This window comes from Anabrus simplex, chromosome 4 (genome assembly GCF_040414725.1).
Source record: "Anabrus simplex isolate iqAnaSimp1 chromosome 4, ASM4041472v1, whole genome shotgun sequence".
Classification (NCBI taxonomy): domain Eukaryota; kingdom Metazoa; phylum Arthropoda; class Insecta; order Orthoptera; family Tettigoniidae; genus Anabrus; species Anabrus simplex.
The window spans coordinates 359380998-359399314 of NC_090268.1; the positions used below are offsets into that span (position 1 = coordinate 359380998).

Here is an 18317-nt window from a genome sequence, read left to right on the forward strand (position 1 = left end):
TAAACAGACTCATACACAGTCAACATGGAACAAGCTTTCTGGGCTTCAATTATGGAACATCCCGTACAATACGGGACACCTGGCAACCCTAAATAAATGTAACTTTTTTAAGATTTTGTGCCTGGTATGAAAATGGGAAACCACAGAAAACCATCTTCAGGGCTGCCGACAGTAGGTTTCGACCAAATGCAAGTTGATAGCTACATGACCCAAACTGCGTGGCCACTTACTCCGTAAATAAATTTACTTTAGAGTGCAAGTATGCAGCCATTTTGTCTGCCCGTCTATGATACAGTGGACTTCTTCTGCACGAATATTTTCCTTCTTTTATGTTCAACAATGTTTTAACACCACAGTGTCTTTCACCTACTGGTAACTGATCACCAGTTTCAGTCTACTTCGTTTAATTATCAGCATGTTATAAGTCAAGTAGAAATGTGGTCTGGAGTACTTTTGATCCCAAAACATTATAATCTTATATATACATTTTTTAAAACAGATTATAAAGGGTTCTTCAAATGAAACACAGAAAAGGTGACAATACTGAAAATAACTGATAGGACAACCAGTGGTGGCAGCACAGCATGGTTTGGTGTTCATATTAACTGCTTAGAATGTGGCTAGTCTGAGACATGTGTCTGTGAAGTAGAAGAAGTAGTTTATAATAATAATGTTATTTGCTTTACGTCCCACTAACTACTTTTAAGGTTTTTGGAGGTGTCGAGGTGCCGGAATTTAGTCTCGCAGGAGTTCATTTACGTGGCAGTAAATCTACCAACACGAGGCTGGCAAATTTGTGCATCTTCAAATACCACCGACAATGACAGATCGAACCTGCCAAGTTGGGGTCAGAAAGCCAGCGCCTAAACTGCCTGAGCCACTCAGCCCGGCGGAAGAAGTTGAAGCAATATTAATGTTTAATCATTCAGGCCAAATGAAGACAACATGGCATGATCGAATTCTTGTGCAAAGAAAGACTGGGAAAACTGTTATGAAGAGTGCTTGTGCTTGTGCATATCAACACACTGCCACTGGAACAATGGTCAGTCAGCGCTGCTTTTGCTGGGATCTTGTGGATCACCCGCCTTAGAGCCAATATCTCTCCCCATGCGACAGTCACTTCTTTGGTCTACTGATAGAAGTCATTTCACCACTGACCGAGTGATTACTGACGCTGGGGATGAGTGGTTCAAAGAGCAACCAGCGTCCTTCATTGTGAAAGGTATGCAGAAACTTTTTCAGCTTTAGGACAGGTGTTTGAACAGTGGGGAGTGATTATCTGTGGTTTCACTCTGAGCATCATCGGAATGCTGTCATTTTCATGTAATGTATGTCGCCTAATACACCAATCTACATTTTAATTGAAGAACCCTTATGGTTACTTGTACTGATGACTTCTGACATCAGAAGACTAAAGAGAACTATCAGTCAAGCTCACTTTACTTGATCTAATCTTCAATAGGAAAGATACTGGGATGGAAAAGTTCCTTTGAGAATTGATTTTGAGTAAAATACAATGTTAATACTGATCCTCATGCTTGGCTGTTGTAGTCTGAGTTATGGTAATAAAAGAAACAAACACTACCATAAAGACGGAGATTTCTATCCTCATAAAAGTACACAAATTGGTCCACGTACACAAGTAATACGAGCAACTAAGATAAAGCTATCACAGTCCATAAAACATATGGTCCTAAAGAAAAAGACACTCAAACATCAAAATGTTGGTTATTTTGCATGGAAACATTTTGTACATTCAAACATGGAGTGTTAATTCCACAGTTAAAGTAGCTTGGCCACACCATGTGATGTCCTGTGAATAGGTAGATTATTGCACAATCACGACCTTGCAGTCTTAAACTATAATTCAGTTTACTGAAGAAATATCTTCGTTGTGTTATACAGGAAATATTAATATATTTACAATTCATAAAATGAAGTCTGGAAAAACATTAACTACATTGTAAGCTACTCTTCTGAGGGATGAAATTACTTGGTCAAAGTCACATCACTGACAACTACACATTTTATTCTATTTCTTCAGCTCAATGCATTGAGTCTTGCTGTTTTATGTAGAAAATGAAGAGTATGGCTCAGGAAGATAAAGATGAGGAAGGCTTCTTGGCAGGTTTGGTTCGACTAGGTGCAGCTGGCTCTTTCTCTTTGCTCCTCTTAGGCCGTAGAATGAAGTTCAAGTTAAAAGCTGTGTTTACAGCATAGTAGACATTTGCATTTGGAGGAAGGACCATTTCTGTAACATATACAGCAGGAAAAATTATTCAAAACTTAAAGGTAATTTCTTCAAGACTACAAAGATAAAACTTCTTAGCTTAAATATAGATCAGAACCTACTTAATTTTAATGTTTTATATTAAAATTTGTGAGTAGTTCGAACTTTGATCATGGCCCCTGGACATTCCTACGAAAGAACGAACGAACGAACGAACGAACGAACGAACGAACGAGTCAATCAATCACCACTGATCTGCATTTAGAGCATTCGTCCTGGTGGCAAACTGCCTATCAGTTGTTAGCTTAGTCTTTTCTTAGATAATTTCAAAGAATTTGGTAATTTATCAAACACCCCCATTGACAAATTATTCCAATTCCTAACTTCTTCCTATAAATGAATATCTGCCCAAATTTGTCCTCTTGAATTTCAACTTTAATCTTCATATTGTGATTTATCCTACTTTTAAAAACACCACTTTCATTTACAATTTTGTAAAAGTGACACATATAATGTTTACTTTAAATACTCCAAGAAGAAATATTTCAAATCCTTTCCCTCTGTCAGCAAACAAGGCAGATCTTCCACAAGTGCATTCCACCTGAAGCTCACATACCACAGTCCTCTACTAATCAAGAAGTTAAAACTCATTGATATGAAGGACTTGTGTTGTTCAGGCATTATCAAAGATGAGTATCATAGCTTCTATAATAGTCTTCATGATGGTCATCAAAGTGCACACACACTGAAGATAAAGAAGTGATCGAATGAGTGAAAAGATAAAGGACTAAATTTCTAAGTTATGACATCATTGTTTGGAAGTTTAGAATTTTTGTGTGTTTAACAGTGTCCTCATTGATTGCATACACAGTATTTAAAAATAAATATCAGTAATCAAATTCTGAAATTCACAATCACATGTCTATGAAAGTTAATGAAAATATCAATACAACTTTTCAACTGTGATGCTAATTAATGGGCACTTTTACATATTTCAATACTGCACTGTCCATCTGAAAAAATTACATGCAACTGTATCTGAAACCTATAAATATATGGTCATTATTAGCTTCTTATGGCTCTCCTGAAAAGTACAGGAAATGGAGTTACGTTCCTCTGTTTCTAACCTGGCGATATATGTGGTAAATAAATAAAAAGTTATAGAAGAATGACATATACCTTTGTCTGGTAAAACCTGAGCAAGAGTGTAATTATCAGGATTTCCCTCCAGACCAAGTTTCAGCATCGCATTGCGGATGACTTGAGGTGTGCGTTCGTTATTACTTAGCATTATGCTCTTGTATAAGACAATACCTAAAATGTAAGAAAAGGAAATAGCATATCAAACAAATATACAGTCTATGAGAATTAGAATTAAAGAAAAGAACACTGAATATCCTGACTATTCTAAAAAAATCTTCCATAACCTCTGTTAGTGATGTAGTATTTGGATTCATAAGAAATTTCGGCATGGTAGTTTAGTGAGAAAACAGTTTCAAATACTTGACTCTAGTTCTTGTTCATTCCTGGATTGGAATGCATGCATACTATGTACAAGGATTAGCAAAATATTCGAAAACTTGAAGAAATAGAGTTATGATCTCCTAACAGTTTTGAAAATTATTTTCAAGCTGTTGCTGCAGTTACTAAAGATGGTCAAAGACTAGAAACACAGGATGAAGAAGGAGGAAAGGAGTTCAACAGGTCAATATAAAGGACAAAAGTGACAAATCAAGTCATGTATAGAAAGATCTGTATTATTATCATTTTTGTTATTTACTCAGCTTTCTCTTTATCCTACACTTTCCACATCAAGACTTCCTTTGTGGATGGGGGTGGTAGAATACATCCAAAGTATCCTCTGCGTGTCACAATAGGTGACCCCAGAGGCTCTCACCTTAGAGCATGGACTGGCAACCACAAATCCCTAGCTGAGGTTGTCATTGCTTCAACTTAATTATGCCAGGCTCTTCACTTTCTTCTTTCCTATCCTATGCTACCCCCCTAGTCAACCCTTATTCAACTCTTGTTCTGTTCCAACTCCAAAAGTATCAGGTTTGCGAGGTCTAGGGAATCTTTCATTTTCACGCCCCTTGTGGCCCTTCCCTTTCTTTCGCAGTTACCCTAATTCTTCAAAGAATTGGACATTTTTCTATTCCGCTGTTGATAAGTGTTAAGAGAGATGGTTGCCCAATTATAACTATAATTGCCACCACAACCATATCGTGCAAAATGGTTCCTCTACAAGTATTGAAGCCACCCTCCTTATGAACGTAGGAAACAGAAACAAGCTGATCAGTGGCTGAAAAGAAATGGATGTAGAAGAGCAGGGATTGCGAGAGTCCAACTTTTTTATTATTATTATTATTATTATTATTATTATTAAATATAATTGTACCGGTTGGTACACCTATACGCTGCACATTTGAATTTTCCGCCTTAAATTATTCCTCTACAGCTGAAACTTTGAACTTTAAAACTGAATTAATTCAACCGTTTATCTGAAGATGTCACACTGTGTTAATTTCGAATTATTTTTGTTTATTAATTATCAAGAAGTGTGGACATTCTCTCACAGATGTCTCTACCAAAAACTATGATCATGCACCCTGGTGTGAAGTGATGGAACTTTTCTTGAAGATATTTTATACTCATAAGTTTTCCTATAACTAAATTTCGTTCTTTCATTTGTAGGTTGGCAATATAAATCGTTCTTTCCACCAGGTTTGAACTTAGCCAATCCCGAATTTCTTTAATTAATTTTGGACCAATAGTGTCCTTCTTCCTCAATTTTGATCTGTAACTTTTGGGGAACCAATAAACGTCTGTGGGTGTGTCTTAATTATTCATGAAAGGTCTCGAATTTTCCACGAGGGTATAAAAACTGCTGATTTTCCGGGCTCTCCGCCACTTCTACAACATCTAGCTTAGTGTATGGAAGTATAGCAGGGGGCTGGTTGCGCCTCTTCCTTCGAGCAGCAGCTCTTCAGCAAAGGTAATGGCCTTTTAACATCTTTATTTCTTTCTTGCTCAGCAGTTTAACCCCCGGGGAAGGTTCGAAACCTTTTCACCTACCTGTTCAAAAATGTAACTTAGTGCCGGCCTATGTAAACATTTTCTTATTACTTTAACTGTAAATCGGGGATAGAGAGTGCCTTACCCTCTCGAGCTCCCCTTCAATTTGGATTTGAGGTGACTACGTTTTCATAAACGATTTTCTTCTCTTCATTAATGTGTTAAATTATTTTTCTTATACGAGTCACCTCTATAGTATGGGAATAGCCCCTGTGTATCGGCTTAGTGCCACTTAGGTTTTAACAAGCTTACATGTAGGAGTGCAAGTACTCGCCTCCATTCAGCTTTGTATTTTAGGCCATTAACTTAACCCATTTTGTTTTCCTTCCTGCAAAGACCCAGTAGATTGGGTACGAGGTACTCCTGTTCCATTATAAGTTGTGCCTTGATGGCAGTTTAGTGTAATAATCTGTTATTGCCTTTAATAGTCTTGGACAATTGAGAGCGGGTCAGCTCTTTCTGGTATTTTGAAAGGTGCCTCTAGGAGGCTTGATATTATGAGGTGGGAGCAAGCGCTCCATGTAATTACGGGTTTTCTGCCCTTTGGTAATTTGTGGTTGCGAGCTGAGAGCTCAGAAATTGTTAAACTTTGGGGCTCGTAGCCCAGGATTTGTAAAGACCCCTTAACTTGTGCTTTCGTTTGTAAAGTTGCACTGTACCTGATTTTTCTTGTTATTTCACATAGTAAAAATTGTTAAATCTTGTTATCAGTTGAAAATATAACCTTTATTTAAATTTTAAATTCATCTTTCGAACTTGTAGTTAGACCCTTTCCAGCCCGCACCTTCTTTCACCTCTGCTGATCCACCAAACCACGGTAACAATAATTATTATAATAATTTTTATGTATCACTAACTACCTCTATGGTTTTTGAGGATGCTGAAATGCCACAATTTTGTCCCACATGAGTTCTTTTATGTGTCAATAAATCTACTGACACAAGACTGGCGTGTTTGAGCACTGTCAAATACCATAGAACTGAGCCAAGATCTAACCTGCCAACTTGGAGTCTGCCTATCATTTAAGCTACTCAGCCCATCCCATCCATGGGAAAATGGCAGTGAATAAAGATATGAAAATTGACCTTGCCCTTTTATGTACTTGTACTCAACTACTCTTTCTGTTGTTCCCTTTTCCCACACTGACCTTTCATTGTACTCATCTTGTTCTTGTCTTTCTATATACATAACTTGATTTGTCATCTCTTTATCCCTTTCCAATACTTAAAAATGACAATAACATATTAAAATAAATTATACTTACCATCAGTTTCTACAGACGACGTCTCAACAGTAACTCGAATAATATAGAAATCATGGGTATTTTGTAGAGCAGGGCTTAACGTTTGACAGGGCACAATAAGGGACCTGTTAGACATGCTTTGACTGTGACTATGGTTACCCACTGATGTGTTTGTGTTACTGCTGCTTACTGACACATCAAGGGAGGGAAGTGATGAGCTGCTGGATGATGATGACATCTGAGATGGAGATGTCTGCAAACAACAGAAAACAAAATCCCCCATTATTACTCCTTAAGATTAACAGGAGGAAATTTTTTATTTCAGAAGTAATAAAGAAAGATATATAATATCTTGAAAGGAAATTTCATACTTATATTTCTGATTAAAGCTTTTTGTTTACTCCTTGAGTACTGTGGCTAATTTAATGTGCAGAGCATGCTCTACTTACAACACATTTATTACACCACAAGTTAACAAATGAGTATTCGCCTGGCGTTTCACCATCCCCCTGTTGGTGAGGGCGACAGAATACATTAATAATAATAATCATCAACACTATCACTTTGAAATGTTCTTTTGGTAAATTGTTGCACATTATAAAGTAATTTTGGTTCACTGGGTGCAAACAGCTTTGAAAATAAATATCTTGCACTTTTGTTGCACACTTTCCCCAACACCCTCAGGCTATACTACTACTACTACTACTACTACTACTACTACTACTACTACTACTACTACTACTACTACTACTACTACTACTACTACTACTACTACTACTACTACTACTACTACTACTACTACTACTACTACTACTACTACTACTACTACTACTACTACTACTACTACTACTACTACTACTACTACTACTACTACTACTACTACTACTACTACTACTACTACTACTACTACTACTACTACTACTACTACTACTACTACTACTACTACTACTACTACTACTACTACTACTACTACTACTACTACTACTACTACTACTACTACTACTACTACTACTACTACTACTACTACTACTACTACTACTACTACTACTACTACTACTACTACTACTACTACTACTACTACTACTACTACTACTACTACTACTACTACTACTACTACTACTACTACTACTACTACTACTACTACTACTACTACTACTACTACTACTACTACTACTACTACTACTACTACTAGGTTTAATGGTCCAACCAATCAATACACTTTACTTTACAAGTGAAAACTATTTAATATAAAAATATATTAAATATACGTTGGAATATGTTTTGTCTCATTTGAGATTTCTTCAGCCATAACGTCTCGTAGCAGATTGCAATGCTCATTGTTGCTGTCTAATAATTTAAAAATGGAAGAACCCATGTCCTTTAAGAACTGTTTGAGAATACACTAAATATAAAATATACACATTATTTACCGGTACATAAAATTGTTCATCACTTCTTGCAAAAAAAAACATTCTTCAACGTTAAAATTTGAATGACATTTCTTGACTTTTTTAAATAGTGTGTATTTACATCCTTACTACAACCCTTAAATTATTATTATTATTATTATTGAAAAACTGAAAACCTACAACCTGTTTTCCAGTCTTTGACCGGGTCAGGGATGAGATGGATGAAGCATATATAGGCTATTGGTACAATGGGGTCGCCACTCCCAAAGTGATTTACGAATGACTGATAAATGCTATGAAATGATAATGGAGAGTGTTGCTGGAATGAAAGATGACAGGGAAAACCGAAGTACCTGGAGAAAAACCTGTCCCGCCTCCGCTTTGTCCAGCACAAATCTCACATGGACTGACCGGGATTTGAACCACGGTATCCAGTGGTGTGAGGCTGACGTGCTGCCGTCTGAGCCATGGAGGCTTTTTATTATTATTATTATTATTATTATTATTATTATTATTATTATTATTGAAGGAAAATATTTATGAATGAATTTCATTAAAACATTCTTTGCTGTAATTGATTTCAAGTTCATATAGGGAAGACATTACCACACATTTGAATATTTACTGTTATCTTCAACTTCCAAACACCCATTATACCATGAACTCTACCATCTGTTTTCTTGGCATTATTACCTTTCTATCAAGTGAATTATGAGGCGAGGAGGGTAAGCTGTCCAAGTCACAGTAGAACTGGCTGCTGGAACTACTTGATGTGCTAGCTATTGAATCATTCTTCCGATGTCCCAATCTGTAAATGGTAAATTATTCCAATTAGAGACTAGCACTACTAGAGTTTCATATAAATTAATTCTAACAAACCACATGATACAGTGATATGGAAAACTTCCTAAAAACAGTTAAAAGGAGTCATTCGGAAGTTATACCATTATAAGTCAACAGAAAATAGTCAGAACTGATCTATGTTTTAATCCAAATTGAGCAAATTTAAGGATGAGGATAGATGTAATAGGTATTGTATATGAGTATTAACATTTTAAAATTATAGGTTTCCTTCCTGTCTTTGGACAAGGCTACAGACCAGACTGATCACACTCAAAGATCACAACCCTTGACCTAGACTAATGTATTATATGAAAAACAAGAGCAGACAGATTAAAAGGACTAATTACCCAGGTCGTTTTTTGTATCGATTTTCCCTAGAGGTACCAGAGGTTCCAGATCCTTGACCTGGGATAGGTGCCTCAATTTGGCAAGATAGCTCGTATGCTTCTCGGTCATCAAGGACCAGTATTGAATCAAACCAGCGATCAAATGTAGGATCATCAGGAAGATGATAGGCATTAGCTGCACCTTGCAATAGTTTTATCTGAAACAAACGGATATAAATATATGAGTACGTAGAGAAACATCATTTCCCAAACAAATACTCAACAGAGAATAAGTTATAAATAAATGAAAGCAGAGTCTCATACATTACAATGCTACGATTTGTACTTGTTGGCGCAAATCTCTAACAGCCTATTGCAAAGATGAATAATGTGATTTTATTACTAATGTAAATTCCCTTTTTGGCCATTGGCTGCAATAAAATTTAATATTATACATTACAATGAATTGCTTCTGTCCTTCCATCCACTTTCCTTTAGTCTTGCATGATTTCACAAATAATAAGAAATACAGTCAACGATTTATAGCGACATCGCTTTTAACGATGTACTGGATATAACAGCGAAATCTAACGTTCCTGTCTAAATGCTATATAAACACTGCATTTAAAAAATGCTTAGTACAATATTGCTTACTATGACATATTGTATAAAACGACATATTTTGATCACATTTTTGGATAAATGTATCAGCTATAAAATTCAATGTTGATTTTTGTTTGCTGATAACAATGTAAAGATTATTATTGTAGATTTCAAATCAGGCTGAAGATGACGCAATGAAAAAGAAAGAGTTTAATAATGAAGAAAAGTCACATTTAATATGAAAATTTTAAAAATGGGGATATAAATGTCAACATCACAAAGGAATTGGGTGCATCACACTGAACGATTTCTACAATTTGGAAGGACAGAGAGAAAAGAAGTCTCTTTCTGAAGAAAGATCTTAAAGAATCAAGCGAGTCAGATCATCTGAGCATGAAGACATTGAAAAATCTTTACTTAGATAGTTTAAGCAGCAAAGAACAAATAATGTGCCGATCAATGGACCTACAGTACTCTTCAAGCGAAAGCCATTGAAATTTCTCGCAGTCCAACTCCACAAATAATGTACATACTGTGAATGCAGTTTGTATTTCAGTTACCTTTTTGAAGTTTTACCTTCTTTCAACCATGTAAGTGTGAAGGCTAAAACTTGCAGATCTGACATTTTTAGGAAGAAAAAAGAAGATTTGTGCAACTATTGACTATAACGACCTTGAATGGTGGTCCCATTGTGGTCATTATAACAGATTTCAACTGTACAATATAATTATGAAACCTTAAGCCTGAATCACTTTCTGGGCCATCCTCAGCAACCAGATCAGCTAAATGGATTCCAACAACATATTTCATTCCTTGAAAAACTGATTCACCAACAGCTGATGGAATACCTGAACAAACATAACCTTCTCGATCCTCTTCAGTCTGGTTTTAAATAAGGACACAGTACTGAAACAACCTTACTGAAGATTACAGATGATGTGCGACAAGCCATGGATCAAAGACAAGTTGCGATCCTTACCCTCCTTGACTTCAGTAGCGCTTTTTATACCGTAAATTTAGATATTCTTCTGGCAAAATTATAAGCCATGTAAGGTATTTTAGCCAAATAGTCTTCCAGTTCTTTTCTTCTTATCTCACAAACCGTAGGCAATGTGTTGTCATTAATGAGAGTAAATCTCAATGGAGTAAAAGAAAAACTGCAATCCCTCAAAGCAGTATCCTAGCCCCAATTCATTTTAGTTTATATTTAAATGACATCTCAAAATGATTCAAATTTTGTAAATATCATCTGTATGCTGACAATCTCCAAATACACTATCATTCCCCAGTTGGAAATGTCCATTTTGCAATAAAGCAAATTAATGACAATCACAACAATGTAATACAATATGCCGGTGAACATTTTCTCATTATTAATGCAAATAAAATGCAAGCAATAATCCTTGGACAAACTAGACTGAACTAAACTCAAAAGCAGCAATATCCCCTTAAGTGGTGTTAATATTACTTTCTCAAAAGCAGTATAAACCTCTGTATCATTATGACTGAAAATCTAAACTGATAATAAGTGTAGGCAGGAAAATACAAGGTTCTTTTCATCCTCTCAAATATCAACAATCCTATCTCCCACTAAATTTAAAAATTAGATTGTTTCAGACACTCATACTATCGTTATGTAATTATAGTGATGTTGTTATTACTGATATGACTACTGAACAGACCAGTAAGCTCCATAATCCTCCTTTTCCCTTATCCAGCTCCTGCTAGTCGGAGCAGTTATGGCACTTCTTCACCTTCATCTCTCCTTCCACCATTCCTCTTCCATCATTTTGTCCCAGTCTGTTTCTCTCTCATGCACTCCTCTTTATTGAATCACTCCACCTTGTTCTAAGTCTCTCTCTCTCTCCTATCATCTGTTTTGGTATTGTCTTCTCATCCATCCTTTTTAATGTCCAAACAATTCTCTCATTTAGATTTTCTATCCTGGCTTCCTTTCTAACATCTTCATTTCTCACAAGTATGATGATCATCATACTTTAATAAAGTTGTTCCTTTTTCAAGTGTAATACTGTTACCATAGGTTTCTTTTTCAGGTAGTATCAAAATTATTTTTGGCAGGTAGAAGAACCTAACAGTTAAAAAAAAAAATTTACATAAGTTACACACAGCTACTCTAGTTTATAGACTGTTGAGAATGAATCATAACCGCACTACCTTTCTTCTTCGCTTAATTCACTTTCCTCCTTCTTTCACACGTTCCATCTTCCATACCACTGCCACATGCAACAAGAAAACTATTATATTCAGCAGGCCGTTCCAAGTGTTGGGTGCCAGCCTCTGGAACTCTACTTCAATTGTTGTTGTGTATGTTGTGTATTCAGCCCGAAGGCTGGTTTATCCTCCACAGTTCCACCAACAGCTGCTATAGTTAGCCTAGGTGTCAATGAAGAGGCATACTAGGGAAATGAGGAGTGAGGTAGTTTCCCGTTGCTTTCCTCACCGAGCCAGAAATTATTACTATTATATATCAGTCTGCCAAGCCCACTGAAATGCATGCACCAATGGACCCTATGAGTGATATTTTTACACCATTCATAACAGGGACTGGCTGCATAAGGAATGGTATTACCAGCATCGCTCATACCTGTCACTTTCATATTATTAAAGCCAAGATTAAGACTGAGACAGGTCAATGAAAGTAACAAAATTGCTCTAGTCTATACCAGAAGACATAGTGCACTGTAAACAATAGGTCCTGCCAGCAAAGGCATCTATTCCAATTAATATTGGACAATCTACAAACTTGAAGAACTTTAGATCTATTTGGTAAAATTATTTCCTAAACTAAAATTGCCTGAATGAATGACATATGATTGTTTGAGTAAATGGTAATATTAGTTCTTAATATTTTAAGATAGACTATAAAGATATAATTACAGTAGTTAAATGAATTAAGTTCCATTTGTATCGGGAGATTATTACCCTAGCTAGGTTTAATTTTTTGTTTGTAATATATGATGATCATATTTTTATATTCTGGTTAAGTGTAAGAGAGGTCCAGAAGCCCTAACTTTATTATTTAATAATAATAATAATAATAATAATAATAATAATAATAATAATAATAATAATAATAATAATAATAATAATAATAATAATAACAACAACAACTGTAAGGCTATGTCTTAGGTGCGAGCGTCCAGCATGCATGTGCTTCCAGGAGATTCCACGTGCTACTTGCTTTACATGGACAAACACACACTATCGCATGTGTCCTTACGGCTTTGGAGCGTTCTCGCGTGCATGCTTCCCAAGTAACGCTACCAACACTCACGAGTAAGAAGCAGCTTCCAAACAAGTTTGTCTGCGAGTGTACAGTCGGCAATGTGTTAGCATTATTTCAACATCAGAGGCTCTCATTCCTAATGTTTTTAAGAGACCCGTACTATGGACCAGTAGAACTAAAGGTTACCACAATAGGAACATGACTGATAAAGAGTGGAACACCGTTTCTCTCAATCTTAGAATCAGCAGTAAGTACACTTCACATTTAATTTCCACACAATTTATTTATATTGATAGGCCTACAAGGAGGTGTGCATTGTGATGTTCTCAGTGATATCATTCAACTGATGATTAAACTAAAATGTACATAAGCAAAAGGTGTGGTCCAATAACCCCCACTACATAATCAAACGTTGAAGGTTAATATTCTGCAGTATTTTAAAAATGTATTGGGGTCAGCTTTCGGCTTATTATAGAGGTTATAGAACTCCCCTAACTGATGCCAACCTTCGAATATTATAATGTTTGCTTTGCCTCACTATTCCCACTGAACTCACTTTCTTTTCAGTTGTCATTGTGCTATTAGCCTGGTACCTATGACAATGGACACATGGAAGCCGGTAAACAAGTAGTGCATGGAAGCACGTGCACGCTGGACGCTCGCACCTAGCACATAGCCTAAGAAGGGAGTCCTGACATAAAAAAAGGACCTGGTTTCTTCAATCCAGTTTTCTCCTACAGATATTATGAGCCAGAACCTTCTAAATGAAGTTCACTCTTAACTCACTGCTTCAAGAAGTTCAGGCTTGCAGGGTATGTTGTGTTGTGTTGTTCTGCTTTGCAAAAATATTTGTAAAAATTTTGAATGATAGTAAAAGAAGAAAAGTAGTATGATGATGGAAATGTAATTGGATGTGTTAAAGAGACTGTATAAAGGGATTGAGAATAAAATAGCACTAGATTTAGGGATTGGGTTCATCATGAGGGAGACTGGAGAAAGAATAACCCATCCCTGAGTCTTTTTAGAGTTTTGTCATTTACAGTAATTCACCACCCTGTCAATCCATATTAAGCTGGGTTTATGGGCCTCTTACTTTAACACATTTTTAACAACTATATTTTATTAACTTGCAATTAGAAACTAACTTTACCTTAAATATTCTGCTTTTCATACTGTCTATTTTTGAATTAACAAAAAAAATAACATTAATGAGTAATTTTAATGTACTCCACATAAGATAGCCAACGGCCATAGCCATGTTGAAATACCGGATCCCATGAGATCTCCGAAGTTAAGCAACATTGGGCGTGGTCAGGAGTTGGATGGGTTGCCACACGCTGTTGGTGGGGGGTAAGGGAATGGAGGAGCGGAAAGGAACTGGCCACCCTACCACACATAAACTCCGGCTCAGGAACACCTCTGCGGAGGTTCAGACCTGCCTTCGGGCAGAATAACCCTTACCTTACCTACATAAGATATTACCCAATACATCTATTCGTGATTTATAAGAACACACTTGGGATATGTTATAACTCTTACCTGTGCTAAGACTTCAAATTCTTTCCGTCTCTTGTCAAAATTTATAAGACCATCTGCGACAATATCGGGAATGGCCGTGTCGATCATCGTGAGGTCAGTGAGAAATGTACCCAGATATGGAATGGTACCATGACTAATATTCTGAAAATAAATAACGTTGAAAATGAGTCATTTCAAGAGAAATAGTGGCATAATATGCCAATCACAAATCAATTAATTAACCATGGAAGAAGGTCAGTGGAAGGTGTGCTATGTAGTTCACAGTTGAGTTTATCATAATGTTCATGAATTGGCTGTTATTTCTGATTATTTAAGTTCCAGGCTGTGATCACAAGCCACATGTAAGGTATTTATTTTTGTGAAAACTGTGTAATGCTTGTATTGCCAAGGAGTCTCTGAGAACACTTGAGGTGCTCTTATTTTTTCTGTGGTAGTCATTTTAGTACCAGTTTGGCTCCTTAGCTGAACGATTGGCAAAATGGCTTTTAATTCAGAGCCCCAGGATTCAGTTCCCAGCCAGACCAACAGTTTTGTTGTAGGGGACATCTCTTCATTTACACATAATATAATAATTTAAAAATTTACAAAAAGATACAAAAGCTAGGGGTTGATAACATATACTAAAGGCAATGGACTGGGATATAGTGCTGTATCTGAAATATTTATTTGATTACTGTTTACATGAAGGAGCTATCCTAAATGAATGGAGAGTAGCTATAGTAGCCCCACTGTACACATGAAAGGGTGATAAACATAAAGCAGATAATTACAGGCCATTCAGCTTGACATGAGTTTCATGTAAGCTCTTGGGAAGCATTATTTCTAATTATACTAGACATGCTTGCAAAATCACAAACTGATTTGATACAAGGCAGTTCGTGTTTAGGACAGGTTTTTCCAGTGAAGCTTAACTTGTTCTCGTATGGTAACAAGTCTTATTCAGGAAATATTTACTTTCTGAACATAGCAGACTGCATACGAATAAAGAAAGTTCAGCAATCCTTAACGATGATATATCAATCTTGAAAAAGTTTGTAAGAAAGACACTAAGTGTTGTTAAAGTCAGAAATAAACTTACACCACTATTAAGCTGCCGCTGCAGCACTTTCTGTAGATGGCGGTCATTTTCTCCAACAGTGTCTGCAAATTTGGCAGTGCCTTCACGCATGAGCAATTCTCGCTGTGCCCATTGATTATTGTCTTCACTGAAGATCCTGGCAAGTTCTTCAAATAACTCCACCTACACATACACACAAAATAAAGAAGAATTAGTTTTAGACCAAGATAAAGGATGGTAAAGAACACTGAGCTAATGGTTGTAGTCTGGAAGAGAAGTCCCAGTGTGACAGAATTTAAAACCCATAATGAATGTTCACTTAGCAGGATTAACTATAGAGAATATTATGATCTTCAGCTTGTTTTTTGAATTATGTCAAGCTAGGCATGAAAGAAATAACCCAATTATAAAATATCAGAATTGAGCAAGACTTATTCTTTTTGAATAGTCAGATGAATAATCGAGCAATTTATCTCGGATATTAATAGCCTTAAAAGTCTTAAATGAAATATGCTCTTAAAAATACAAATACAGTGAAATCTCGTTAGTGCATTCCTCATTAATAGATTTTTTCTGCTTAGCACATCGTAAATTCAAGGTCCTGATTCTCATCATATTGAATCTATATAAAAATACCTCACTTATCACATCACGAATTTTCATTATTACCGCTTAGTACGATCACATTTTTTGTAGCCCTGAAAATGTTATTTGTCATCCCTTGTGAAAGGAAATGTGATTTCTAACTCAAGTAAGAAAGAAACCTCACTACAGTTGTGTGATAATGGAAAAAGGCCTTGAATTATGAACACAGAATAAGTTGCACCTTCGAGAAGCAAGCTGTTAGCATCAGGAATGTTCAGTTTTGCTTGCTGGTTAGCAGCAAGATTGTCAAATAACACAGTAAGCCTGTTTGTGCTTGTATTTCATATTCCATTCAGAAATTAGAAATTGATTTTGTGTTGAGTGGTAGATACGGTGAAGGGTAGCATATATTTGTCGCCTGATAGCCTACATCTGGATTAGGAACATAATCGTCTGAAGTTGACTAGCGTGGTGCATATTTGTCTTGTGACAGCCTATTCGGAAAAAGTCTTGAAATTCCTTACTAATGAAGACAAAATTAAAATCTATCCGAAAGTGGACTGCCACCCGCCAATTTATAATAATTTACAAAAGCGTGAAGAGGTAGCGCGAATGCTGAAACTCGCACTTTCGAGTTTTGACTCAATTTTATTGATCATTCGACTTGGTCGAATCAAAGTTATAAAATGGCGGCCAAAGTCGCAGTCGCACATGGTTGAGTGTAACCTCAAATTTATTGTCTAAGAGTGTGACCACAAAATAATGTTTAATAACCTACTGATCTGAAATAAAAGGCTTTTACTACCATTTGTTTTAGAAAGAGTGTGATCTGCAATAATACTTGAAATTTTCATGGCCCCCCCCCCCCATGCAAATGTTTTCATATTTTTTTGTCTGGTGTTTTTCACTGTTATTTCATAATCCCCAGCAGAAAAAGTTTTTCTTATTTGTTCTCTAGTGTTTTTCACACCTTTTAATATTCCCCTCTCATCTTTAGAAATGGTAGATATAATTTTCACTGTACCCGCAGATACAAGACGTAAAATGCAGTCATGTCAGAAAAATTGTATCTAGTGTTTCCATATCCCTGTTGGATACTTTTCATTTCTGTATTCAGTAGTAAGTTCTCTCGCTTAACATGTTCTTTTTCCTTGTCCCCTGCAGAAACGTCTTAACGAGGTTTTACTATATATGTTCTAACAATCATTGTTTATTATTATTCAGAATCGGTTTTGAAAGAAATCAACTGCGTAGAAGATATTGTTAGTTATTGGTCTGAAGTTCTTCTTAAATTGACTATCATTCTGGGTGCAGATATACCCATAGATATTACCTTTTCCCTGGGCACGGCCTGCCATGCCTTCTGTAACCTGTAGACTGGATTTGACTGAAGACCTGAAATAATAGCCTTTAGCGAAGAGAAGTTCTTCAGTACTCTCAGCTCCTGAAAAACAAAATGGAAATTATATTAGTGAAAGGTAGTAATATTTAAGAAAATCGCAAACTATTATTTACTAATTTATGTACAGCTAATGAAAAATATTGTATTTTATTTTACATTTTATGGCCTACACTGGACCACTCTAGTCAATTATACAAAGGATTTCTTGATTTCCTATCAGCCCAATATTTTTTCATTCTGTTGAAAATACCCTCCCATTAGACCTTTTATTGATCTTGTCCTGTAGCCTGATGTGTGTGTCTTGAAGTATCTTAATTTTTTATGTTTTGTTTTCGAGATCGTGTATTGTTATTTATAGTTCTTTAATATCCTCCTTAATTTCTGTGACCCATTTAATCTTGGCCTTGCTATTCCATAATTTTTCAATTATTCTTCTACTAATTCTGGTGTCAGGTGTTAAGATTCCAATGAATAATATACGTTTTTTCCTAATTGTGTTCCATACTAATTCAATTTCCTTATAAACTGTTTTATTTGATGCTACTCTCCATTGTTTATTTATGTATATTTATGCATGTTCTAATTATTCTTCTTTCTGTTTCTAAGTATTTTGTCTGTTTCAGCTGTATTAGTGGTTTTAAAAATGGTTTCACTAGCATAAGTTATTTCTGGCTGCGTGACTGTTTTATAATGTCTTAATTTTGCTGCTATTGATAAGCTTTTTTATTGTATGTACAGCAGTATTGGAAATATAATTT

The 18317-nt window shown here is 35.9% G+C and overlaps 1 protein-coding gene across 1 annotated transcript in view; it reads right to left on the reverse strand.

Annotated features, from left to right (window-relative positions):
* Nucleotides 1-1523: 1523 nt before the first annotated feature.
* The window catches only part of LOC136872730 (ral guanine nucleotide dissociation stimulator-like 1), a 528038-nt gene continuing 511244 nt past the window's right edge, over nt 1524-18317 (reverse strand). Inside the window, exons 8-15 of the mRNA XM_067146557.2 lie at nt 17491-17601; nt 15594-15755; nt 14516-14656; nt 9148-9344; nt 8651-8765; nt 6570-6801; nt 3410-3544; nt 1524-2251 (exon numbers count right to left, since the gene is read on the reverse strand). Of these exons, the coding sequence (XP_067002658.2) occupies nt 2094-2251; nt 3410-3544; nt 6570-6801; nt 8651-8765; nt 9148-9344; nt 14516-14656; nt 15594-15755; nt 17491-17601 (1251 nt within the window). The 3' untranslated portion in view covers nt 1524-2093. The remainder of the gene's footprint in view (nt 2252-3409; nt 3545-6569; nt 6802-8650; nt 8766-9147; nt 9345-14515; nt 14657-15593; nt 15756-17490; nt 17602-18317) is intronic.